The sequence below is a fragment of the Palaemon carinicauda genome, chromosome 23 (assembly GCF_036898095.1).
Source record: "Palaemon carinicauda isolate YSFRI2023 chromosome 23, ASM3689809v2, whole genome shotgun sequence".
Lineage (NCBI taxonomy): Eukaryota > Metazoa > Arthropoda > Malacostraca > Decapoda > Palaemonidae > Palaemon > Palaemon carinicauda.
Genome location: NC_090747.1, coordinates 69,711,004 through 69,736,340, shown reverse-complemented (window position 1 = coordinate 69,736,340; position 25,337 = coordinate 69,711,004). Strand labels below are relative to the sequence as shown.

At 43.0% G+C, this 25,337-nt stretch overlaps 1 protein-coding gene across 2 annotated transcripts in view; it reads right to left on the bottom strand.

Moving 5' to 3' along the window:
- Positions 1 to 25,337, bottom strand: part of LOC137617158 (RRP12-like protein) — a 148,497-nt gene that overhangs the window by 37,054 nt on the left and 86,106 nt on the right. For both annotated transcript variants that reach the window (XM_068347013.1, XM_068347014.1), the window contains exons 6-15: positions 24,743 to 24,859; positions 23,881 to 24,102; positions 23,305 to 23,573; positions 19,475 to 19,568; positions 17,716 to 19,131; positions 17,188 to 17,308; positions 16,245 to 16,511; positions 15,845 to 15,992; positions 13,924 to 14,071; positions 12,963 to 13,149 (exon numbers count right to left, since the gene is read on the bottom strand). In XM_068347013.1, coding sequence (XP_068203114.1) covers positions 12,963 to 13,149; positions 13,924 to 14,071; positions 15,845 to 15,992; positions 16,245 to 16,511; positions 17,188 to 17,308; positions 17,716 to 19,131; positions 19,475 to 19,568; positions 23,305 to 23,573; positions 23,881 to 24,102; positions 24,743 to 24,859 — 2,989 coding nt within the window. The remainder of the gene's footprint in view (positions 1 to 12,962; positions 13,150 to 13,923; positions 14,072 to 15,844; positions 15,993 to 16,244; positions 16,512 to 17,187; positions 17,309 to 17,715; positions 19,132 to 19,474; positions 19,569 to 23,304; positions 23,574 to 23,880; positions 24,103 to 24,742; positions 24,860 to 25,337) is intronic.

Below are 25,337 nucleotides of genomic sequence, written 5' to 3'. Positions count from 1 at the left end.
GGGGGGGTGATGGAGGGAAGATTTGTGTAAAGAATTCAGATTTGTATGTTAGGAAAAATACAAACTCTGTTATAAGTTTGTCATTTGTTCCTACACTAAATACAAACCCTCATTCTTAACTATAGGAGACTTAGTCTTGAGGCCAGGGTGGCCAAGGAGTTCCCTATCTTTAGGGAAGATAGTCCTCAAACTAGACTCTTTTGAAGCAACAATCTTCCGTATCTTCTTTCTTTGTAGATCCCCAGAATCTCAGTACAACTGAAGGTTTGCAACTTCATGGAAACAAATGTTTCAGGATGAAGTGGGTCAGGAACATTCGACTCGAACCCCTTCAAACTTAGGATTCCCCCGACCTTGACAAGGGGAAACCTCGTGACCACGAGTATAACTTATACTCTGTGAGAGGAATCAGATGACTATCATACCTTATTTCCATTGGCGAGTCCAGATGAAACTGGATACAGGCTAGGATCCCCAGATGTGGGGGAGAAGGAGACGAAGAAGATCGATGGATGTCCATTTTAAAACCTAGTGTAACCCAGAATCCTCAACCAATGGTTACTGTCCCCTGAAAGGACGTAAGGTAGTAACAGCATCTGTTGACCTGTCACAATAGGCCCTATAAACAGGGTGTCTAAAGACCTATGTGTCACGTTGCTCAAATAGTGAGCAGTGAATGTAGATTGGCGTTTCCAGACCCCAACACTTAAGACTTGGGAGACTGAGAAAATTCTCTTAAACGCCAGAGAGGCAGCCACTCCCCTAACTTGATGGGCTCTGGGTTGTGCTGCCTCTGGGTCTCCGTGAAAAGTCCTCGCAATAACTTTCTTAAGTCAGAAAGAGATGGTGTTGCGAGAGATTCTCTTTTGTACCCTGTTGGTACAAGGAAGAGATGACGGAGACGTGGTCTGAAAAAGTCTGGTGCGCCTCAGATATTTCTTTGACGCCCTGACTGGGCACAGTAATGACGACTGCATCCTGTGTTACCTATTGAGAGGGGAAATACTCGAAATCTCCCATCGGTAGATGAAGGATTATGAGTCTAGCCACCAAGCCGGTACGAAGTTGCGAGACACTTGTCCCCCCCCCCCCTCTCTCTTAGAATGGGTGATGTGAGACACACCATGTAGCTCCCTGACCCTTTTAGCGGAGGACAGAGGTACAAGGAAGACAGTATTAAGGTTCAGAGAGTAGTCTGAGGCCCTTAAGGGCACATAGGGCAGACCCTTCAGCGAACGTAAGACACGTCTCAAGGAGATGGTCTAAACTCAAGTGGGGGACAAGATTACTCCAACATCGAAACAACCAAGGTGATGTCTACTGAGGCGGAGAGGTCAACCCCTTCTACGTCTACAGATGAGGCTCAAGGCTGCGCGATAGCCCTAAATCGCCGAGACTGAGAGAAGCTTTCCTCACTGAGGTACAAAAGGAAGTCTGGGAACTACTGATCCTTCCTTTTGAGGATCCAATTGCTTCACATTGTCGCTGTTGTAGCGGTTAAGAAGTCCATTGTCTTAGCCCCACCAGCAGTTAGGACTTCTTGTAGGGTCTGCCTAGAATTTTGGTTTGATAAGTCCTCGTGGCTTGCAAGGTAGCCAACTGTATCAAACCACGTGTCAAGCCAGAAGGGACATTGAAGTCGCTTCCCTTGCCGAGGCTTCTGTGACTGAGAAGAGCCTGGAAGAGTTGAGTGTCTCTTCGAGGATTAGTCTGGCGTGAACCTCGCCGTGAGAGATCTAAGAACAGAGGAGAAGGTTGACGTCTCTGAGCTCGGAGAACAGACCGGGTTTAAAGGTCGCTCAAGAAAGGCAGAGGCAAGGGACAGTGACATTGCACTAGCCGTTAGGACAATGTCCTAGAGACTGACCATATATGGTCAACGACCAAGCCTCCTCTCCATCCCAGCTAGGACCAGGGAAGGCTAGGCAGTGGCTGCACAAGACTCAGCAGATAGATCTATAGGCTCCCCCCAACCTTAGCTTACAAGGATGGTAAGGTTGTAGGCACTGAAGACTCTAACGAGTCTGGGCGGGACTCGAACCCCAGACTGTCAATACATAGCCTGTCTAAGGCTGGAGAGTCAAAGGGTCGAGGAGACAGATGCAAATTGCCGAGGCATGAGATATAACACATAGTTCTTAGAGTCCTTAAATAGGAGGCTTCTAAGTCCCTCGACAGCAGCACTCACGAGGAATCCTCAGGCTTCGATAATTCCTCACGTGTTATTACAGGAAAAAGTGGAGACGCGAGTAGCACAAACCTTATATCTTACTTCTCGTATCTTTCTTATCGAAAGGGGAAGAAAGGTAGAAGTCGGAGTGTCTGGAGGTAATGGCGAAGACCGCTGACGGTTCTCGGAAGGCTCTGTCATAAGAGTGAACTCTTAACGACGATGATCGCGTGCATAGCACTAATTGCGCGCGTGCACGGACACTCTGTGCTAATTGTTACGAGAGCCCGACTACTCCCCATAACTGAAACTCGAAGGTTCCAAGTCGTGTGAACTCGAAAGTCCAACGCGACAGAGGCCCGAAGGACTCCTAAGGTCATGAGAACCCGTAGGATAAACATGACGAAAGTTTAAAGGCTCCCGATCACGCCCGACAAAAGGGTGATTGTCATGAGACCCTGAGGGGTCAACGAGAGGGGACCCAGTAGGATCAAAAAGACGTCTCCTACCAGCACGAGGGGGAGAATAACTCCTCCGCAGGGCAGATTTGTTCTCCCGAAGGAGAATGTCGCTTAATATAAGGCTCTCGCTACGCCCCTGGAAGAAAACCAAAAAGCGTAAGAGGGAGGAGTGTAGATCAGTAAACTCCTACAAGTTTCTTCTCGTGATTGGTAGGAAGGTTCTCCCTAAGGAGATCGCCTAAAAAAAGCTTTCTCCCTGCCCTATGGGGAAAAGCGTAGGCGTATTAACTTTTCTCTCTCAACGAGGGAAAAGTCTTCCCGAAGGAAGGATTGCCAAAGGCAAGATTTCTCCCCTCTCTATGGGGAAAAGCGTATGTTTAACTATTTCTCTCTCGCGAACGAGGGAGAAGTCCTCCCGAAGGAGGACATCGCCTAAGGCAAACTTTCTCCCAGATCTATGGGAAAAAAGCATAGGTGTAATAATCTCTCTCGCGCGGACGAGAGAAGTTCTCCCGAAGGAGGACGTCGCTTAAGACAAGTTTTCTCCTTGTTCTAGGGAAAAAACGTAGGCATAAAAATCTACCTCTCGTGAACGAGAAAGGGGTCCTCCCGAAGGGGGACTTGGCCTAAGACAAACTTTTCCCCAGTTCTATGGGAAAAAAGAGAAGGCGTAATAATCTCCCTCTCGCGAACGAGAGAGAAGTTCTCCTGAAGGAGAACCTTGCCTAAGACAAGCTTTTCCCCAGTTCTTTGGGAAAAAAGCGAAGGCGTAATAATCTCTCTCTCGCGAACGAGAGAGATCTTCTGAAGGAGGGCATCGCCTAAGGCAAGTTTTCTCCCAGTTTTACAGAAAAAACGTAGGCGTAAAAATCTCCTCTTGTGAACGAGAGAGAAGTCCTCCCGATGAAGGACATCGCCTGAGCCAAGCATACTCCCAGGGAGAAGTTCCCCCGAAGGAGGCATAAGCCGTAGACTTGCTTTTCCCCACCTCCTGGGGAGAAAGCACAGTCTTCGGGGACGAGATAGCAGAGGTAAAACTCATTGAGCTGTTCGTAACTCCTTACGAAGGAGGGAAGGTTGCTGACTGTCTGAAGTGGGAAAGCTTTCCCTCGGAAGGGGGATGGATCTTTCACGCAGTCCAATTCCGAGGAAGGTTATCACTCCCTCGTAAGGGAAGGATCCCTAATCCCTGGAGGCGAACCTCCTGTCAGCAATCTAAGTTTCCCAATTAGTTGATCAAGTTGCAGGTTGACAGAGAGTGTTACCTCGTAACATGGGCAGCTCATGAGCTGCCACATGAAGCTCAGGATAACGAACAGAGCGGCCGAAGCCTTCTGCCTCGCGTTCTACGTCGCTGCTATGTGGGCGTTTTCTTTTAGCCTCTCTAACACGTTTCCCTTTTCCCTTCTGCTCTCAACTGAAGAGAAGAAAGGGCGAAACCCTGCATCTTCTTTCGAGGTTTCCGAGAGACTCAAAAGCCTTAACTCATTAGGGAGTAAAGGAATTAGGGAGGTTGTCCTGTCTAAAACACGGGAGCGAGGGATTGACTAGGCGAGTGTATGATTGGTGATTTGCGTGTGTAGCGCTAATTGTTTGCGAACACCTGCGTGACTGGGGTCTGAAGACTCTGCCATAAGAGTAAAACTCCTGATTGTTATGGGCGTAGTGTTGGATGGGCGTACGCGAACACTCCGCGTGACAAGAGCCCGAAGACTCTCTGACCTAAGAGTAACACTTTTGATGACTTGTGTCATGAGAACCCGAAGGTTCAGCGTGATCGAGCGTGACCCTAGAGGTTGAGTTGCGAGAACCCGAAGGCTCAGCATGAACGTGCGTGCCCATAGAGTTTGTGTTGCGAGAACCCGAAGGGCTAGAGCAACGGGAAAACGGAAGTCTCCCTTACGAGACACCGAAGTGTCAGCGAGACTAAATGCACGAAAACCCAAGGTTTCAGCAACTAGCTGTGAGAAAACGAAGGGATTGCTCACCGGGAAACCGAGGTTTCCTTGTCACTAAACCCCAAAGGGTCAGAGATCGAGAATTCAAAGGCGAGAGCGATCTCTGTGAAGATAGAGAGTAAAGCAAGGAGAAGCGCTCTATCTGACTTTTTCTAGAGCGGACGGAGACCCTCAAACTAATATGCGAGGTTAGGACGTGCTTTGTCCTTGGCCGTGCTCCTGGTTTCTTAGATGATCCCTCGCACGACGATGACAGCGAGGCAGAACGATGACGAGAGGGATCGTTCTTCTCAGGTTTGTGGTACGAGTGTATATAACCTCGAGGCAGGAAGTCTCGGGGAGAGACAGAAGGTGAGAAAGAGCGAGAATGATAACGTCTCTTCCTATTTCGCCTGTCTCTTCGGTGAGAATATCTAGGTGAAGGTGTAAACGGGCGTGCGGGAGAGTTATCTCGCACGTCTGTGGCAGCCGTAGGGAGCGCGCACGCGCGCAGAAGAAAATTCCCCATAGTGGAATCATATGGGCGACGGGAGGGGGCGCGCATATCCTTGCGGATGCGGGAGAAGGCAGGTGCACCGGTAAGTGCTGGCGCGTTGATAAGAGCTGGCGTGTTGCAAAGCGCTAGCGCGTTGGTAAGCACTGGCGCTGTGGGAGAAAGCAGCATGGCTGCATTGTCAGAAGACCTTCTAACAGTAGAAAGTTGACGTGCAGGTTTTACCTGTCGCGTAGGATGGTGTTGGGCGCGTATGCGCACGTGCAGGAGAATGTTGGCGCGCGGGCGCGCATAGGAGAGCACTGGCGTGCAGGATAGTGCCATTGCACAGAAGATTGGTGGTGCACAGGAGTTTGTGCGCAGGTGAGCGCATGGCGCGTGATGGAGTTATGCTCTTGTTGGAGCGTATGGGCATGTTGGCGCATACGCTCTTGATGCTCTATGATAGGGTAAGAAGGGAGCGCTCTTAAGTTTGTGACGAGAGCGCTTAGTCTAGCGGCGAGACATCTCATGAAGAGACAGAAGGCGAGGAAGAGCAAGAACGATTATGTCTCCTCCTATGTCGCCTGTGACTCCGGAGAGAACGACTGGGCAAAGGAGTGCGATCTCTCCTTTTACTCTTCTCTATCTCTCCCTCCTAGCCTCCGAAGAGAGGAGGACAATGAAGAGGAGGAGGAGGAGGAGAAGGTACTGTGAAGACCACTTCTACATACTTGGCAGGGAACCCATCCTCCGCAGGGTAGCAGAACACCCCTGACCTCTGTAACGGGTCATAGGGAAAGAGGATCCACATCCAGCGGTGACATAAAGGGTCATGAACACTTCATCAAAATAGAGGACACATGTACAAAGAAAATGAAAAAGGATTAATCAAAACTCAAAAAAAAAAAAAAAGGCTAGTCTGCCAGCAAATAAAGCAGGAGCAGTGGTGTTACCACTGCGACGGCTAGAATTTGATTGGAGGTAAATAGCAGCTACCGACCAGCGGTCCCCCACCACTGTCAGGTGGGTAATTACCTGTCCAGTCGTTAACGACCTTGTTAAGGTTTTTCTGCCGTATCTTCCCGCTCGCGCTAGAATATCTTCTATAGTAAAGAATGAGGGTTTATATTTAGTGTAGGAACAAAAAGCCAATCAGGATGTGGGATATAAAAAAAATCACAAATTTTAAGTAATTTGTATTTTTCCTAACAGTACTTACCTTGAACTACTTTCTTAGGAGTATCTGGGATCTCCTCCCATCCGACCAGAATTTTGTGTAGTTTACCCTACTCCCGTTTTCTGTGCGGGGCATCTCTGGAGGAGTGATACGCGCCCAGAGACGACCCGGGGTCAGAGAGCATGCTTGCTCAGGTCTCGCTTTCCAGTAAGTTTTGTCAGATGGGTTTCTATTAAGTCCTGTAAGGCACTCGGGGTAGGATGGGTGGGCCATAACCCGAAAGTAGTTCGAGGTAAGTACTGTTAGGAAAAATACAAATTACTATACTTAAAATTTGTGATTTGTTCCAACACGAAGTACTTACCTCGAACTACTTTCTTAGGAGACTTATACCTTAGGAGGTGGGAGTGTACCACAGGACCCAGAGACCGTGATGAGGAGAGAAAGGGGGGAGAACCTACATAGGAGGCTAGGTTCTGGTGACCCTTCAAGAGAAAACATGAGAAAATAGGGAAAACTACCCAAAAAACTATCTTAGTGTCTAAGTAACTCACCTCTGTAAAACTCTTTGGAGACGTATCCATTCACTGACGATGTATGTCCTGGCAGTCAAGGGTTTTAGTGTCATTTCAGGAAGGGTAATAAGGGAACAGGGGGGGTAAGGAAGGAACCTGTGTCTCTGGGGCTTACTGCACGTGGTTACCATGGGGCTACACCTTTAAATCTTTTGAAGCGCTGAAATGACGGAGCCGAGAGAGAATCCGTCCAAGGACCTCCTCGAACATTCCTTCAAGTAGTGAGCTGTGAAGGTTGACTGATTGGTCCAAGTACCCGCCCGTAGGATTTGGCCGACTGCCATGTTCTTTCCAAAGGCCAACGAAGTACTCAGCCCTCTGATGTCGTGGCGTCTAGGTTTACCCGGAATAGACATCCCTGCACTACTGTAGGCCCTCATGATCACTTGCCGTAGTCAGGAGATCGTGTTTCTTCACCAAACCTGAAGAAACGAACAGATTCTTGATTCCGGGTCTAAGCTTGACTGTCCTCTCCAAGTACTTCCGTACTGCTCTGACAGGGCACAGTCGCAAGTCCCTCGGGTCATCTGTACGTGGAATTGCCGGCACCGAGAAGCCTTCGAACTTGGGGTCCCAGACTGCGGGGTTCTGGGTCTTGGCCACGAAGGACGGTACGAACTTGAAGGTAACCTCACGCCAACGCTTCGAGTGTGACACCTCGTATGAGAGTCCATGTAGCTCCCCTACTCGTTTTGCCGATGCTAGTGCTAACAGAAAAACTGTCTTGAGGGTGAGCTCCTTGTCTAAGATGTCCTTCAGGGGCTCGAAGGGAGGTTCCGTCAACATCTTCAGGACCCTAGCTACGTCCCATTGGGGCACTCTAACCGCTTGAGGATGGCATGATTGCTCGAAGCTCTTGATGAGCATCGAGATGTGTCTGGAGGAACCTAGGTCGATGCCCTTCAGGAGGAAGACCTGTCCTAGGGCGGCTCGGACTCCTTTAATGTCGGGAATAGACATCTTTACCTTGTCCCTGAGATAGACTAAGAAGTCCGCTATCTCCGGGATGGAGGCTTTCAACGGCTTGATGTTCTTTGCGACGCACCACCTCGTGAAGGTCGCCCATTTTGCCTGGTACACCGCAGCTGACGACCGTCTCAGGTAACCTGACATCCTCGTTGCGGTCTTCGCCGAATACCCTTCCTTCCTCAGGAGATGCTCGATAACCTCCACGTGTGAAGGCAGAGGGACCGAGGGTTTTCGTGGAACCTTTGAAAGTGTGGTTGCCGGAGAAGGTCCGACCTGTCTGGAAGGGGCCAAGGTGGAAGGCGTGCCAGTTTCTTTAGATCCGTGAACCACTCTCTCTCCGGCCACCAGGGCACTACCAAAGTCATCCACAGGTTGTCCGCTCTCCTCACCCCGTTGAGGACTTGTCTGAGCATTCCGAAGGGAGGGAAGGCGTACACGTCGAGGTTGTCCCGAGGATGCTGGAAGGCATCCTCGAACGCCGCCCTTGGGTCTGGCACAGGAGAACAAAACACAGGGAGCTGTGCGTTCAGTCTGGTGGCGAAGAGGTCTATTACTGGCGAGCCCCATTTCTGAATCAGAGTCTTGGCCACTTCTGGGTGCAGAGACCACTCGGACCCCACCACTTGACCCACTCTGCTGAGGCCGTCGGCCAGGACGTTCCTCTTCCCCGGAATGAACCTGGCCGAGATCTTGATCAGCGCCCTTTCGGCCCATTCCAGGAACTCCAACGTGAGGCCGCACAACTCCCTTGATTTTAGTCCTCCTTACTTCTTTATGTAGGCCACCAACGTGGCGTTGTCGCACATCAGTGCCACGGTGTTTCCCCGGAGCTTCTGAACGAACTCTAGGCATGCCCTTTGCACTGCCATCATTTTCAGCACATTGATGTGCAGGTTCTTCTCCTCGGTTCCCCACCTTCCTCTCGCTGTGCTGTCGAGGAGATGAGCACCCCAACCCTCCTTTGATGCGTCCGTGAACAGGAGCATCTCCGGAGGGTCGGCCGCGAAGGGCATCCCCTTGAGGGTGTTCGAAGTGTCTAGCCACCACTCGAGGACCTCCTTCGTTTCCGGGGACATCGGGACCACCTTGTGTGGGGAGTCTCTCTGGTTCCAGCCCTCCTTCAGATTCCACTGTACTCCCCTGAGTTTGAGTCTCCCCTGTGGGACTAGCTTCTCCAATGACAAGAGGTGACCTATTAGTCTCTGCCAGTCCTTGGCTCTCCTGGGCTGACCCGACAGGAAGGGCCGTAGGATCTGACTCAGGTTGTCCAGTCTTTCCGCGGAAGGGAATGCTCTCGCCAACCGGGAGTCCAGGACCATCCCGAAGTAGGTCATCCTGGTGGAGGGTATCAATTGGGACTTCTCCAGGTTGATGGTGATACCCAGGACGTTGCAGAACTGTAGGAGCTTCGCGTCTTGCCCCCTCAGTGTTTCCTCTGAGGCTGAAAGTAACAACCAGTCGTCCAGGTACCGAATCATGCGGATGCCCTGTTCGTGCGCCCAGGCTGAGACTGTCGTGAAGATCCTCGTGAAGACCTGAGGGGCTGTGGACAGACCGAAGCAGAGGGTCATGAACTGCAACATTTGGGTACCCCATTTCATCCTTAGGTACTTCCTGCTGGAGGGGTGGACAGGGACCTGGAAGTATTCATCTTTGAGGTCTATGGACATCATGAAGTCTCCTTCCCGCAAGGCCGCTAGGACCGACTTCGGAGTGTCCATCTTGAAGTCGGTCTTGCACACGAACCTGTTGAGGGCCGAGAGGTCTATGACCGGTCTCCAGCCCCCTGTCGCTTTCTCCACCAGGAAGAGTCTGCTGTAGAACCCTGGGTCTTTGACCGGTTCCATTGCCCCTTTCGCTAGCATAGCAGAGACCTCTTCTTGTAGGGCCGTCCTTCTCAAGGGGTCCATCGGTCCCAACCATTCCGCCTGTTTATCTGGTATCAGAGGTGGGGGGTCCACCAGGAAGGGCAACCTGTAACCTTCTTTCAGGACTGTCACGGTCCACGGGGTCCGATCCGTGGTCCCGCCATGCTTGCCAAGAATGTTTGAGGCATCCCCCCACCTGAGGCTTCGGCAGGAGTAGGGGGCCTCTCTCCGTATCTCCTTCGAGAGGCGCGGCGCGATCGACCTCTTCTGGCGGCTGAATAGGCTGGCCTAAATGCTGACTGCGCAGCCGACGTTCCCCTATGGGAGGGCTGCGAGGGTTGCTGCCAGGATGCAGAAGGGGCGTCTCTCCTGGGCTGGTTAGGTGAGGCGCGAAGAGGGAGAGGGACGTCAGACGGAGCTCTCCTATGGGTAGGTCTTCTTGCTGGTGGGGGCCTGAGTTCCGCCACATCCTTTAGTTTCCTCACCCTTTCCACCGTCTCTTCCACTTCCTTGAGGGGGAAAACCGAGTTGTCCCACAGTGGAAGGCTCCTCAGGGACCTCGCTTCCCTGTCGGGGAGCCTCCTTACAAACCTGCTGAGCACTGTCTCTCTCTTCCTCAGAATCCAGTTGGCAGTTTGTGTTATCGACTGATGGGAAAGGAACTTCAGGGCCTTACCTCCCAAGCTAATCAGCTCCTTCAGCAAGGCCTGATTTTCCGGAACTGCGAGATCATGCGCCAACTGGAATCCTACCAGCGTGGGGGCCCACCAATCCAGCCAGGATGATACGTGAATCAAGTCCCTAGACAGCTCCTCCATCATGGCAGTCTCCACAGGGGAGAAACAAACCGGTGCCGTGGTAGCTCTCTCCTTCGCTGCACCCTGTCCCAAGATGGTGACTGCCGGTTCTACTGCGCAGGCCCCACGCGGTGTCCTTCAGGGAGGCATCCTCCTGGAGTGGTCCAGTTCCTTCTCTTCAGGTAGTAGGTCGGGCATCGCCGCTGGAACGGAGGACTCCGTCCTGGCCCTATCTCTTCTTCTGACAGACCATGGGTCTGCGGGCTTGCCCGTCGAGGAAAGGTGCTTCTCCCGTTCTGGACGACTCAACGACGATTTAGAGACCGGGACTCGGCTGCCAGACCAAAGGGGCGACTCTCCCCACTGGGCGGGTGGAGACGGAACCTTCGCGGACTTATGCCTGTCCCTTGGTGCCTGATGCGACTAGTTCCTCCGTCGGTCATACCTCCTTTCGTCGACCAATCCTACTGGTGAGCGGGGCCTGGGACGCCATCCCGAGATGCCCGCGACTGCTGCAACCTCCAAGAGTTGGCTACGGGGAATGGAGACTCGTACCCATTCCTCTTCTGGCGAAAGACTTCTCCTTAACTTCCTCCTGGGGGACCTGGACTGTGAATGGGAGCGCGATCGAGATCTTCTCCTGCGGGACCTATCTCGTCGTCTCCTATGGTCCTTCGGATCTCCGTCTTCTGACGAGTAAGAGTAGGCCTCTACCGAGGAGCCCGAAGATCTGTAGGACCTCGGAGGGGCTGAGACTTGCCGCGTTGCTGGTGGTTCGGCCGGCGAAGAAGGCTCTATGAAGTCCGCCGGGAACAAAGCTGAAGGCGTTGGAGGGGAGCGGGGGAGCTCCTCACTGGGGAACCAGATCTCAAAGTCCTCTTCTGTCCTCAGGGGCGATCTGAAGGGCGTCTTCGGAGGCGTCTGATGGCGGCAAGTCGTTCTTCTCGGCGGCACCTGGAAAACTTGCCTACGAGACTGGAGAAGAGACTGTTACCGTTTTTCCCCACATCGGATCGTCCGAAGAGACGGGACCTGGTTTCACCAGGGCTCCGTCCTCCGGAAATACACCTGCCCCCCCTCAGGCCCCCCACTTGCCTGGCCCGAAGACATAATCCCACTGTCCAGTAATTCAGACTCCTGAGGAAGGGCCACAGGCCGCTTCCCCTCAACATACTTACCTCGACGGCACGCCGGGCAAAGCGAGGGGCGAAACGACGCTGGACTTCCTAGGGGACCAACGAGATGCCTTCTTCTTCTCAGTGCCGTAGCGCACCCACTGCACTTCATTCCAGGACTCGCACTCCGGACACGTGGCTGTAGGAGAACACACACTGCCCCTACACGACGAACACAAGGAGTGCGGGTCAACTTCGGTCTTAGAGAGGAAAGCGCCACACGATTTCCCGGCTACAGGCCCAGGGAAACGATGGGGATGCTCCATAACGCACAAGTAATACACCACGAGACACAGGAACACAGAGGGAAAGGATAGGGAAACACACAAAGGGACCACGTGAGACACAAAGGGTCGCACTGGGTTAAGAGAGAGCGTCGGGGTGTTAACGCCGACGCGACTAGAAACTTACTGGAGAACGAGACCTGAGCAAACATGCTCTCTGACCCCGGGTCGTCTCTGGGCGTGTATCACTCTGCCAGAGATGCCCTGCACAGAAAACGGGAGTAGGGTAAACTACACAAAATTCTGGTTGGATGGGAGGAGATCCCAGATACTCCTAAGAAAGTATTTCGAGGTAAGTACTTCGTGTTGGAACAAACTGTCATAATTAGCTCCCCCAACACACAGGTATACAAGCTTCGAAAAAAGAGATAGGAAAGTGTAAGGAGAACCTTCAGATGAAAAATATCTATGTTCAAAATTTTGTCCTATCAGTGATGAAGAGAACCAGCTAGCCCTTCTGCAACATTTACAAGCCTAAAGTCACCATACCCGCAACTGAAGATAATTTACAAACTCTCTATTCAAGTATTTTATTGCTCTAGTTTCTAGACTGTTCCCCCTATCTCACAATATCTTGAATTAATTTTTATTCACTGAAAGTAAAGGAGCTTCAACATTGATTTTCTTTGTCAATAAGTTTAAGAATAAATTTTTTTTTTTGGTGAGTTTCATTTTATATTCATTTCCCGTAATTCAATTGCTGTAGCCGAATATTTTTTTAGAAATTGAAAGAACCTGAAATGATTCTGAGATCGTAACACTGATAAACTTTTTGAGAATATTCCACAAAATCAGTTGTGTCTAAGTAGGTATTCTCTCAAAATCAGCATCACAGTGACAGAATCTCTGAAATACGTTATAGAGCATTAAGGAAGATATACGGTAACTGGAAATGAGATGGTTTGGCTACATGAGAAACAAGTTTGGAATTTGGTTAACATGAATGTGGCAGTACTCTCTCTCTCTCTCTCTCTCTCTAAAAGAAAAAAAAGTATATAAAAAAATTTGAATGAGAAACATATTCAAACAAATTTGAAATGAACAATTGCTTACTTGATGTACTCGCTTCTTCCTTGTCCTTTCCATCTGTAATGATGAGTTTTCCAGATTTTTTGTCTATTTGGAAGCCTGAATCTTCCTTTCCATTTTCAAAGCTTTTGCTGCTTGATGCTTTGAGTAACGGTCGCTTAGATACCATAGCTTTACCAGACGATGCATCTAGAAGATCCACAATTTCGTCCTGTAACATAACCAAAAAGGTTAACTTGTGCCATACTTTATACCTGCCCCAAAACTAAAAAAAATCAATGTTTACATAGTGAACAAGGGGGTTAACAGTAAGATAGCAAAAATGATCTTTTCCATGAAATGAGACAAGCATTTACAAACTAATTTCCCTGAATTACTCTCTAACTACTTGATAAATACATACGGGGCACAAATTTTCCTCAACAGGGCAGTAATATCTCATGAAAATCACTGGTGCAGGAAAGAAAGATTCTACAAATAATAATGTTAAATAAGCATTGTACAAGTCATCATTCCAAAAGGTTACCTTGATACCAGTTAATAACGATTGTCATTCAGAAATCTGACATTTATATAATACTCGATGACTTTTTCCCATTTGATAACAAACCAACCAATTTCCAAATATAGAATAAATTGTTTTAGATAGGAAACATGTGTATTGCACCACCTTATGTCATATTCGAAGTCCCTCACTGCATACTGACAACTATTATCATCTTATGCAATAAAGTAATGGCTATGAGCTACTTAAAATGTTTATAAACTCCAAATTTTCAAAATAATGTAATGAGCTATTATGGTCCGGTGACCTGCAAAAATATAAAATAAAAATGGCTTTTATTCCAACAAAGGTAATTTTCTAATAATACTTTTCTGTATTTCAAACACATCTTTTGAAAGTTACCAGATGCTTATTTTTTTAAAAATAAACTACATGGCCAGTGAAAAATTAAAGATATTTTTCCCACGAACTGACACTAACCTCATCTTCTTTAATCCAAGTGCCCTTTTCTTTCTTCTTTGTCAGTTTTACTTTGGATTTCTTCCCTTTCTTTTTCAACAGATTGTCATTGTCCTCATCATCATCATCTTCAGGTTCACTGTCTATTGCAGCCAAGATCTCGTCCAGGCTGTAAATGAAGGTAAAATCTATTTAACTTTGAATTTGGAGATAATCATGGATAGAAATCTTAATATCCCTGTAAGAAGTATTAAATGTTCACTGACAATTCCCTTCAACTCATCCTGCCAAACTTTTTTTTTTTTACAACTGCAAATAGTAATGAAAGTGAATGTAGTGTTATTTAGAATGGGTTAGATTTATCAATCTGGGTCATATCCAGTCAAAATTGTGCCAGGAAGATTATTCAGCACCCAGGGGTAACTGGGGGAAATCGCAGGAGTTGCATTATGAAGTAAAAGTTAAAAGAGGTTGGACAGCAGTAGATAAAAGTAAGAGAGAAAGGAGTTAATGTAGAGGGCTTAAAAATTATTGCAGCTAGTGATCAAAGGGATACTGCAGACCCTAAGTAATGCCTACCATGCATCGCAGGAGATGCATTATTAGCATTAACCTTCAATTATTATTACAATCATTACTTGCTAAGCTACAACCCTAGTTGGAAAAGCAGGATGTTAAAAGCCCAAGGGCTCCAACAGGGAAAATAGCCCAGTGAGAAAAGGAAATATGGAAAAACTACTAGAGAAGTTTAAGAACAATAATAACATTAAAATAAATCTTTCATATATAAACTATAAAAACTTCAAAATAACAAGAGGAAGAGAAACAAGATAGAAGTGTGCTCGAGTGTACCCTCAAGCAAGAGATCTCTAACCCAAGAGTGTGGAAGTCCATGGTACAGAGGTTATGGCACTACCCAAGACTATAGAATAATGGTTTGATTTTGGAGTGTCCTCCTACAAGAGCTGCTTACCATAGCAAGAGTGCCTCTTCTACGGTTACCAAGAGGAAATAAGCCACTGAACAATTACAGTGCAGTAGTTAACCTCTTAAGAGAACTGTTTGGTAATTTCAGTGTTGTCAAGTGTACTGTATAAGGAAAGAGGATAATGTGTAAAGAATAGGCCAGCCTATTCTGTGTATGTATCAGCAAAGAGGAAATGAGCCATAACCAGAGAGAGGGATCCAATGGGTGGCTGGTGCCTTGGCCAACCTACTACCTGTTTAGTTATTCTGTTACTTCGTATTGTAATAGCTATGTGTAATTGTTATTTGAAATTGTAATACACCTCCCTATACCAAGATCATAGTCATTTTCTAGCTCATGAATGTGAATTTCAATTAAAATTTTAACTAATGGTCATAGATACAAAGCACCAGTACAGCTTTTGCCCTGCTACACTGTTAATAATGGGAATAAAGTCAGATTGCTCCTGTAGATTATGAGAGGTGGTAATTAAAGCAAGAAATAGTTGAACATGTTAACCAATGCAAAATAATTGGCAGAACATAAAAGTTGAGGGCCACAGACATCCAAACCAGTTGAGGACATTAGTTGCAGAAAATCAAGTCCTGCGTATATTTTTGTGAAAACAAATATATGAAAAAAATTCTTCACCAAAAGGTTTGCTCCAATATCACAGGCCTCTAGAATTTGCATGAAAATTGCGGCAAATAAATGTGAGTTACCCTTTTACAGAATCAAAGCTTGTTAACAAGATGCTGAAGATTGACTGAGTCTACAATTACATGTCACTTCATAGCCCACTTTTGGTGAAAAATAAAGTTGATGCAATGTTCAAAGAGATAATAAAAACCTTACATAAGACAAAATCTAGTGTAACTACCTCATTCTTCGCAACATTAAAATCTTTGTTTGTGATCCATAAAAATGGTACCATCTATAGAGTACATGATGCACACAGTGATGTTTATTACAAACCTGGTTGGATGTGCTTTAGTTTCAAAGTCATCATCACTATCATCATCTCCACCTTTTTTGGCTTCTCGTTCTCTCTTCTTTCTCGCTGCTACTTTGCGTAGGTTGCGAAGTCTCTTTTGAAGAACTTCATCATCAGGTGGGACCAATGCTAAAGTGAAGGAACAAATTTGTGATAATGCCAAATAGATACATGCCATATCAAATTTTCTTAGTAGTTTTTAAGCTTTACCTTTACTTTCACCATTGCTACAACAATAAGTACTTTTAACTATGTTACTAAATCATGAGCATTACACTTTAAAATCATAATTTAACGGGTAATTTAAACAAAATAAGTATAAAATAGAAAATGATATCTTGGACAGATTTTAAACAAGGCATTCAAGCTCTTATATCTTACCTGAAATTCTATCCGCTCCAAATTTCCGCATCAGTCTGTCAAAGATGTCTCTAGTTTTATTTCTAAATTTCTTTTGGCAATCAACAACCATGCCACATATAGCTTTCATGACCATATCGACGTAACTTGACATGACTGGTACAGGGAATACGATGAAAGTAGACTTAATGAACGATAGACTAGATCCAACTACTTCACGTGAATGGCAAAGCAGCTGTGTGCACATGGTTTCCATGAGGAGGTCCATCATGTCAACAGGTATAATATCTGAAAGAGACAGAAAATCAGTGTTTAATAAACCTATTGGTATTCTACTTCTAAATTCTTTTCTCTTCATAAAGTGTAGCATAGTACCTCATAAGTGCATTCACACTTACCAGTTACATTGCTATGAGAAAGATCCGATTTCCAAATACTAGCCTAAAGGCATGAGTTTCTGATATTCTGAAGCGTAGCATTTCCAAAATTACTTTCCTCACCATAAGAGCTTAGAGTTAGTGCTGTTTAGAGCACCTCATGCAGTGCAGAAAAGGCATTACTAAACTGTCTTTACCACATTCCTTCACAACCTATCTACACCCACTTTTTTGCCTTTACCGTATGTCTATTCCCACTTCCTTTATCCTGTCTCGCTTTCCAACATCTATTATCTTAAACTTCATAGTTTCAGTACAAATCAATTTTGGCACAGTTGCACCTCAGCACTGAATGGCCTCCCCACCCCAGTGCCATGTTATATGGCCCAAACCACACAAAATCAATCCAAAAGTATACATTTCCTTTGCTTATATTAACCTGCCTGTAGAAAAGTGAATAGACTACATGCACTTCAGCAAATGGGTACCATTCAAGAGTTCAAATAATCCTGAGGTTAGCTTCCAACACATCATTAATGAAAACCTGTGCCAATAGTCATAAAATTTCAAAAAAATGGGTTGCTCACCTTTATACTGATAGGTAAGAGATGTAATGGCTAGGATTGTATTTGAAGCTAGCATTGGAGATCCAGCAAGCCCTGCCAAAAGCATCTTGATACATTTCTTGACTGTCTCTTCTCCAGTACACTGCAATTAAAAACTTTCTATGAATACTAATAGAAGGTATCTTAAAATTTGTTTAATATTTTTCCCTCTAAGGATTTAGAGATTTTAAGGATTTTATATCACATGCAAGTTGAACAATCTTAAATTTATTTACCAACTTTGTCAAAACGAAATAATGTTCAGTGCTATCAGGAAAAAAAATTATTTTGTTTTATGGAAAAAGGTAGGTTATCCATCACAACATTGAATCTCTGAGGCTTTTTACGCTTGTAATACTAAAGCTAAACAAGCAATCATAGTCTACGATAACCTACGGCAGTAACATTTGTCATACAGTACAATGATGATTAAGATAAAATCTTATAACAATTCTACAAACTTTAAAGTATGCAAATTTTGAACCTTTTGAAAACAGAAAAGTGTCTCACCCCAGTATGCTTTTGAATAGCTCCTCCAACTTCAGATATCAGCAAGAAGGCAGCTTTCCGTACAGATGTAGACAAGCTTTTGCCACAGCACATGACACTCTCTCCAACAACTTGCTGTAGAAACTCATTTAATTTTTCCTCACTGATGTTCTCATCTAGCTGAAGCAATATTTGCCTAACACATCTCAGACGAGGCGCACGAGAACTGGGTGCGGCAGCCGATATTGATTTCAAAAGCAAAGATGACAACTCATCAATGTTTTCATTTACAAAGGACTGACATGCCTCATTCCTTATGCTAAGTGTTTCCTCCAACAATCTATAAGCAGCTTTTTGTACATGTCGGTCATTCTTGGCATCTAAAATTGGTTTTACTTTACTGAATAATCTAAATACTAAATCAGAGTCTATGTATGGCAGAAAAGTTCTTGCCAAGTCCAAAAATGCTTGCCTTTTGAACTCATCTGTTTCATCATTATATTTCTTCATGACCATTCCTAAAAATTCTTGATATTTTGGTTGAGGGATAATCTGAAGATATGCTCTAATGGTCGAATACGCAGCAAGCCTGTGACCATTATTTATGGCAGGTTCACTTGACTCTTTATCATTTGATTTACCTTTGAAGCTCTGGGGTTTAGTGAGGTAAATATTGAACAATGCAGGCATGTAGTTCTTAGCATAAAATGATAATTTACCCGGGTTTTCCAAATTGTCATTTATCAATGTTCGTAAAGCTGTCATCATGACAATTCTAGTGTCATCGCGTATCCTAATATGGTCACAGATAATTCGAGCAAACTTTTCATTCCCCAATACTTCATCAACATCAACAGCTTTGTCACAAAAACCAGGAAGAAGTCCCCATATCTGATTTTCTACTGTATGATAAGCTTTTGCCAAGATGGAATCCCCTTCACCCTTTTCTTTTAAAGAAGCAATGATCATGAAACATTTACCTGCAAGATGAACAAAAAAGTCTTCGAAAAATGCCAGCCGAGTATTCCTGATATACCGCTTTAAAATGGGCAGGATCCACAAGCACTTCTCATCCTCTGCAATGTTACCTGTCACTTGCAAAGGAATCACTTCCATGACAGCTTTTGGACCTACATATGTAACAAAGGAACCAATGGACTGTTCCAAATACCTTCTATGTGGAACCTTAGGATTGTCCATCAGTTCAGAAAGACTTCTGAGGCAAGGTTTTAGCATTTCAGGAAAATGGGGCCCAAAGACTTTGAAGCAACTCTCGAGGGATCTAAATACACAGTCCCATGCCCCTTGGTATTGATAAGACAAGCCACTTGACACAGACTGGAAAATTGCTTCCATTTGGTCTCTGTTGGCTACAATGAACTCTTTACTACAATTTCCTATGCATTCTTCTAAAAGAGCTTGAAACGACTCTGACACCTGAAATGAAAAGCAAACATTTCTGAACTATTCTATCATCTTGCTTAAATATTAGGAATTATTTTTGGAACAGTTAATAAAAACATAAGGTACTAAAAGACTCTCTTAGTAAACATTCTCATGATCCTAAGGTAATAAATCATAATTATAATTAAAACTTTCTATGTATTTTTCATAAAGAAGAATAATTTAATTTCACAGGGTTAGATTTGCTTCTAAAATTATATGAAAGTATCAAAGGAAATACAAATACAATATAGATAAAATGCATAAAACCAATTTTGTTTATCTTCTTTCTTGTAAGTTAATACAAAAGAATAATCCGTCTAGTAGTATTTCTTACCTTACTCTGTACGTCATCATGTTCACTCTGCCAGTATGGAGCTAGCTCGTTGAACCAAGGAGGCAGAAATTTCAACCCTTGATTTTGGTCAAGTCTGCAAAAAGCAACAAAGAAAAAATCAATGACATAAGACTGGGATGTAAGAATATTTATCCAAAAGAGGCGTTTGCCAAATTTTAATCAAATTGGTAACCTTCCTCTTTTTCCCTGTAAAGTACTGTAATTCCACTTTCTTCACTAGTAAGCATATGGCTCAAGGTTATCATATTAAGCAAATGAAGATAAGCTGGTCCCATTTCTAATCTCAATGGGCCAGCCTAAAGCTTTTGGTCCAGTTAATTAGTGAAAAATTAAATATTCAAAATTTAGCCATAGAGAGTTCAAAATAAAGAGATAGAAACCAAGACAGCTTTTCTCTTTACAGGGTTAGACAAAAACAATTGTCTACATCTGACATGGGTAACCTGCGACCCACGACGTGTCGAAATGTGGCTCGCGAAGCTTTTTAGATTTCTTAAAACAAAAAACCTCAAATTATCAAATGCTCAGTCTACGTCTTCAAAATTTCTTTTCTCGGTCAAACTATTAATTTATAAGCTGAAAGATTACCTACTCACCTTCGAGAAATTTATTTTAAAGAAAGACCATTTTAAGCTTTTAATTGGCCTCCCAGCAAAAGCCTGCCACTTGAGTACTTAATCTGTCTAATATATTTTTATTGTAAAAACGGCTGTAAATAGATGGTATCCTTAAGAAAATTTACTATTGTTATTCATACCATTTTATTCAACCACCAATAAGCATAGTTCTCCTTGTATCCTCGCACCCAAGATTGCAATTTTTGGAATATTTGAACTCCAAGTATGTCATAGAAAGGAAGGATAATTGATGAATGGTCATAAGTTTTAATATAAGTGGACGATAAACTATTTTTTGTGATTAGGAAAAGTAAACCAGTGTGCCTCGTTTGTTCAGATGTACTTAGTGTATTGAAGGAGTATAATTTGAAAAAATATTACTTGACAAAACAACCCTTTTATTTTCATAATTTTTCTGGTCAACCAAAAGAAGAAAAAGTTGAGAAAGAGAAAAGCCTTGATAGGAAAGAAAACACATTTTGTTAAGAAACAGAATAAACCGATTACACTGTTCCAAAAAAAAAATAAGTATTCAAAAACCTACAGTGATGGCGAATTAATAAAATAATGTTTGCTTGCTTTATCTGTAATTGTGTATCCATAAAAAAGAAATACTTTGAAAATATCACTTCATCTTGAAGATCCGTGAAGAATTGGGATCTGATATATAATCAAATATAATGAAGTTATGCTTGGAATTCGAATCTTTTACTTTAGGCATAGATGTGAGTACTGATGTGACTGATATAACTTGGCTTTCAGTGTTTGTGCGTGGTGTTGATTCTGATTTTAATGTTACAGAAGACGACAATCTTTTTCTTCACTGGAAACACCCCGAAAAGAAACTGTTGCTATTATCGTCTCCAAATATAAAATCATCCGAGTTGTAACCAATAGCAAATTTTTCAAATGGCTAGTTCCCCAATCATTCCAGTAACCTAAGCAACTAAATGTGCTAAATCTGAACCCTTTCCAAAGAATTGCTAAAAAAAATAGCCAATCATCCAGATATAAAAGAACTCTTATCATTATCATTACTACTTAAGCTACAACCCTAGTTAGAAAAACGGGATGCTATATGCGCAAGAGCTCCAACAGGAAAAATAGCCCAATGAGGAAAGGAAACAAGGAAATTAATAAACTACAAGAGGATTGAAACTGGTAGATGAGAATGACCATGAATGGGAGGTAAATCAGTTGTTTGCGGATGATACTGTACTGTTGCAGATGCGGAAGAGAAGCTTGGCCAATTAGTGACAGAATTTGGAAGAGTGTGTGAGAGAAGGAAATTGAGAGTTAATGTGGGTAAGAGTAAGGTTATGAGATGTACGAGAAGGGAAGGTGGTGCGAGGTTGAATGTCATGTTGAATGGAGAGTTACTTGAGGAGGTGGATCAGTTTAAGTACTTGGGGTCTGTTGTTGCAGCAAATGGTGGAGTGGAAGCAGATGTACGTCAGAGAATGAATGAAGGATGCAAAGTGTTGGGGGCAGTTAAGGGAGTAGTAAAAAATAGAGGGTTGGGCATGAATGTAAAGAGAGTTCTGTATGAGAAAGTGATTGTACCAAAACTGTGATGTATGGATCAGAGTTGTGGGGAATGTACCAGCCAAACTCGGTTGAGTCCCTTGTCAGGCTGGGAGGAACGTAAAGAGGAGAGGTCCCTTCTTTTGTTTCATTTGTTTAATGTCGGCTACTCCCCAAAATTGGGAGAAGTGCCTTGGTATATGTATGCATGTTTTGAGTATTGTTCTTCTGTCTGGTCTTCAGCTGCTGATTCTCATCTTAATTTGTTGGACAGAAACTTACGGTCTATTAAATTTCTTATTCCTGATCTAGATATTAATCTTTGGCACCGTCATTCAATTAGTTCATTATGCATGTTGCATAAGATTTTTCATAACTCTGACCATCCTTTACATTCAGATCTCCCTGGACAATTCTATCCTGTTCGTATTACTAGGCAGGCAGTTAATTCTAATAGCCAGGCCTTTTCCATCATGAGGCTCAATACTATGTAGTACTCTAGAAGTTTTATTCCTGCTGTTACCAAGTTGTGGAATGATCTTCCTAATCGGGTAGTTGAATCAGTAGAACTTCAAAAGTTGGAGCAAATGCTTTTTTGTTGCCCAGGCGGACATGAGTCTTTTTATAGTTTATATATGACATATTTGTTTTCGACGTTGTTAATAGTTTATATATATTATGACATCTGTTTTGACGTTGTTACTTTTTTTAGAATGATTTATTGTTAATTTGTTCTCTTCATTTATTTATTTCCTTATTTCCTTTCCTCACTGGGCTATTTTTCCCTGTTGGAGCCCCTAGGCTTAAAGCATCTTGCTTTTCCAACTAGGGTTGTAGCTTGGATGGTAATAATAATAATAAAATAAAATATTCTAAGAACAGTAACAAATTAAAATTTATCTTTTATATATAAACTATAAAAAATGGAAAAAAAAATTCTACACAATTTCCAAATAAAATAAAGTCTTCAAACATACCTCTTTTAATATTCAAGATCATCTAAAACAATTATGTTTTTCACAAAAAATTCCCCTTCACAAAGATATTCTGTTTATATTATGAATAAGTTAAATCATTCCTCAACATAGAGCAATAAACCAGAAGCCCATAGCTGTTAAAGTTTGGATGTTCCGAAGAACACAAAATACTCCATGAAAGGTAAGTTTTCACCACAATGCACTTTAAGAGTTAGTGGACACCCCAAAAGTGGAAGGGAAAATTTTATCTCTCTCTCTTGCTTGAGGGTACACTCGGGCACACTATTCTATCTAATTTCTCATCCTCTTGTTTTGTTAAATTAATTATAGTTCATATAGGAATTATTTATTTTAATGTTACTGTCCTTAAAATATTTTATTTTTCCTTGTTTCCTTTCGTCACTGGGCTATTTTCCCTGTTGGGACCCCTGGGCATATAGCATTCTGCTTTTCCAACTAGGGTTGTAGCTTAGCAATTATTAATAATGATAATAATAATGTAAACATGCATTACATATATCAATATTTACTAAAATGTAATGGATACACACACAGACAATCTCTTTGCAAATGCTTAAATTGCTGCACAATTCAAGGTGGAAATTAACATTTCTTAAAATAAAAAGTTATCTCATGATCCAAAATCTTCCAAAAAATTACATCAGAAACAGAACATCTCATTTCCACTTACTTGAAAAGATTGATTTGCGCAACTGTAAGAACTGTGATCCAAGCACAGGTAAGCTGAGAATCATTCATCCCTGGAATGATGGACACACCTCTTGAAGTTTTTGAGTCTAACCGGTTTGTAAGAGCACCTATTAGCGCTGCGTTAGTATCGGCTGGAAAAACTATGGCGGGTGGTTCAGAGACCAAGAGACTATAGATAGCTTCCATTGCAGAATTGTTAATTAGAGCACTTCCAAGTTGCATCAGTGACAGGACACACTCACATGCTGACTGTTAAAAGAAAAAGATTATCAAGTTACAGTTCTAATATAATATAGATCACATGAATATCATCACAGCTGATAATACAGATTTTACCTCTATTGAATTCTAAAGAATGTTTTTTTCAGAGAAAAAACATAATTGTTGAAGTTACAGACTATCAGTTACATATCAATAATTAAAGGTACCAGTGACATTTCAAAAATATCTGCCTAAAAAAAAATTCCAATGCCATTTTACAATATCAAATAATCTAATAGTTTACTTTCATATAAAGGAATACAGAAAAGAAGGGGGAATACTATGCTGTACTGACTTTCATAGTTTTCTTTGGGAAAGTCATAATGACTTGTCTCAAGAAAACTAATATGTGCAAAGTTGTCTTGGTGTTTCCCATTTCACTGGCTGCTCGCAACTGTGAAACACAAAACTCCCCAATGGGTAAAGCTCCAGGGTGGGATATCTTCTCTGTACTTTTCACTATAAACGAAGACCCTTTGAGAATAGCTGCAACATTGTACTGAGCAGCCTTCCGAATCTGTATGAGAAACACAAACCATGTCAGGATAAGGAACTCCTATAAAGCTGACGTCTACAAACAGAATATACATTTGGTTATGAATTGAGAAGAAAAAAATACTGTAATTTTACTGAAAAAAAACTGCTATCTCAGAACCATTTTAACAATAAAGCATTATTAGTAATCTTTCAAACTAGTTAATATCTCAAGATTTCTTCAAGACATTTTTATTAAAATTGATTCACACAAAAGATTTAAAAAATTCTGGAAATGGAATATAAAAGAGTTTGTATTTAACTTTCAAATACACTGATTAAGGCTGATAATGAAGAGATTTGATAAATGTAACTGTCCAATTACCTCCTCATTCATTTCTATAACTGTATATGTATAGCTCCACACCCATTAAAAGATAATGATAATAGTTTTAAATAATAGTTTAAATAGAGTATGAGCAACTTTGACCCTATTGTGAAATTATCTTGATCATTTAGTTGAATTGATGGAACTTAAGTAAACCAAATTTAGTGGTAATGAGCAATTTGATCCAAATCTCATTTTATATCCTCCTTTTCATATGAATATCAAACTTTGATATTTATCCTAATCCACGTTATTATGGAGGAAATTTAATTTTCTAAATACAATATATACTTACTTTAGGTTTCTCATGCATGGTAAACAACACTAATTTTTGTAATAAGTTCTGTGTATATGGTAGCTTCCATTGTTCAAGATCCTGAGCCCTCAAAAGAACAGACATACAACCAATTGCCTGCAAGGAAAAATACATATTTACATAAACTTATTGGTCTATAGATTAACGAAAGAAAATACAGGTAGTCGTTGACTTACGACAGTGATAGGGACTGAGACTCGTCGTAAATTGATCTTCCTCTATGTCGAACTCAAAAAGTAAAGTTTCTAGATTTATTACGCTGAGTCATGATTCGGCAATCGTCTAATTCGTATTTTATCAATAATTTCCTACTGTATATCATTATTTAATTTTCTTGTTCCGTATGATATCATATGCTCTATTAAAGCATTATTGTATTCCATATTTTAATTTTGGAAACATTAACAATCAACAATTACCAACTTTTTTGTTTACCTTTGGTTGTGATCACCTGATCTGAAGGTCCCACTACCATATCGAGATGATGCACACATACGACTATCGTATTGTTTATATAATTTATCAATTTATTTGAAATGTATACATGATGAAAATTACATAAGCACCAGCATGT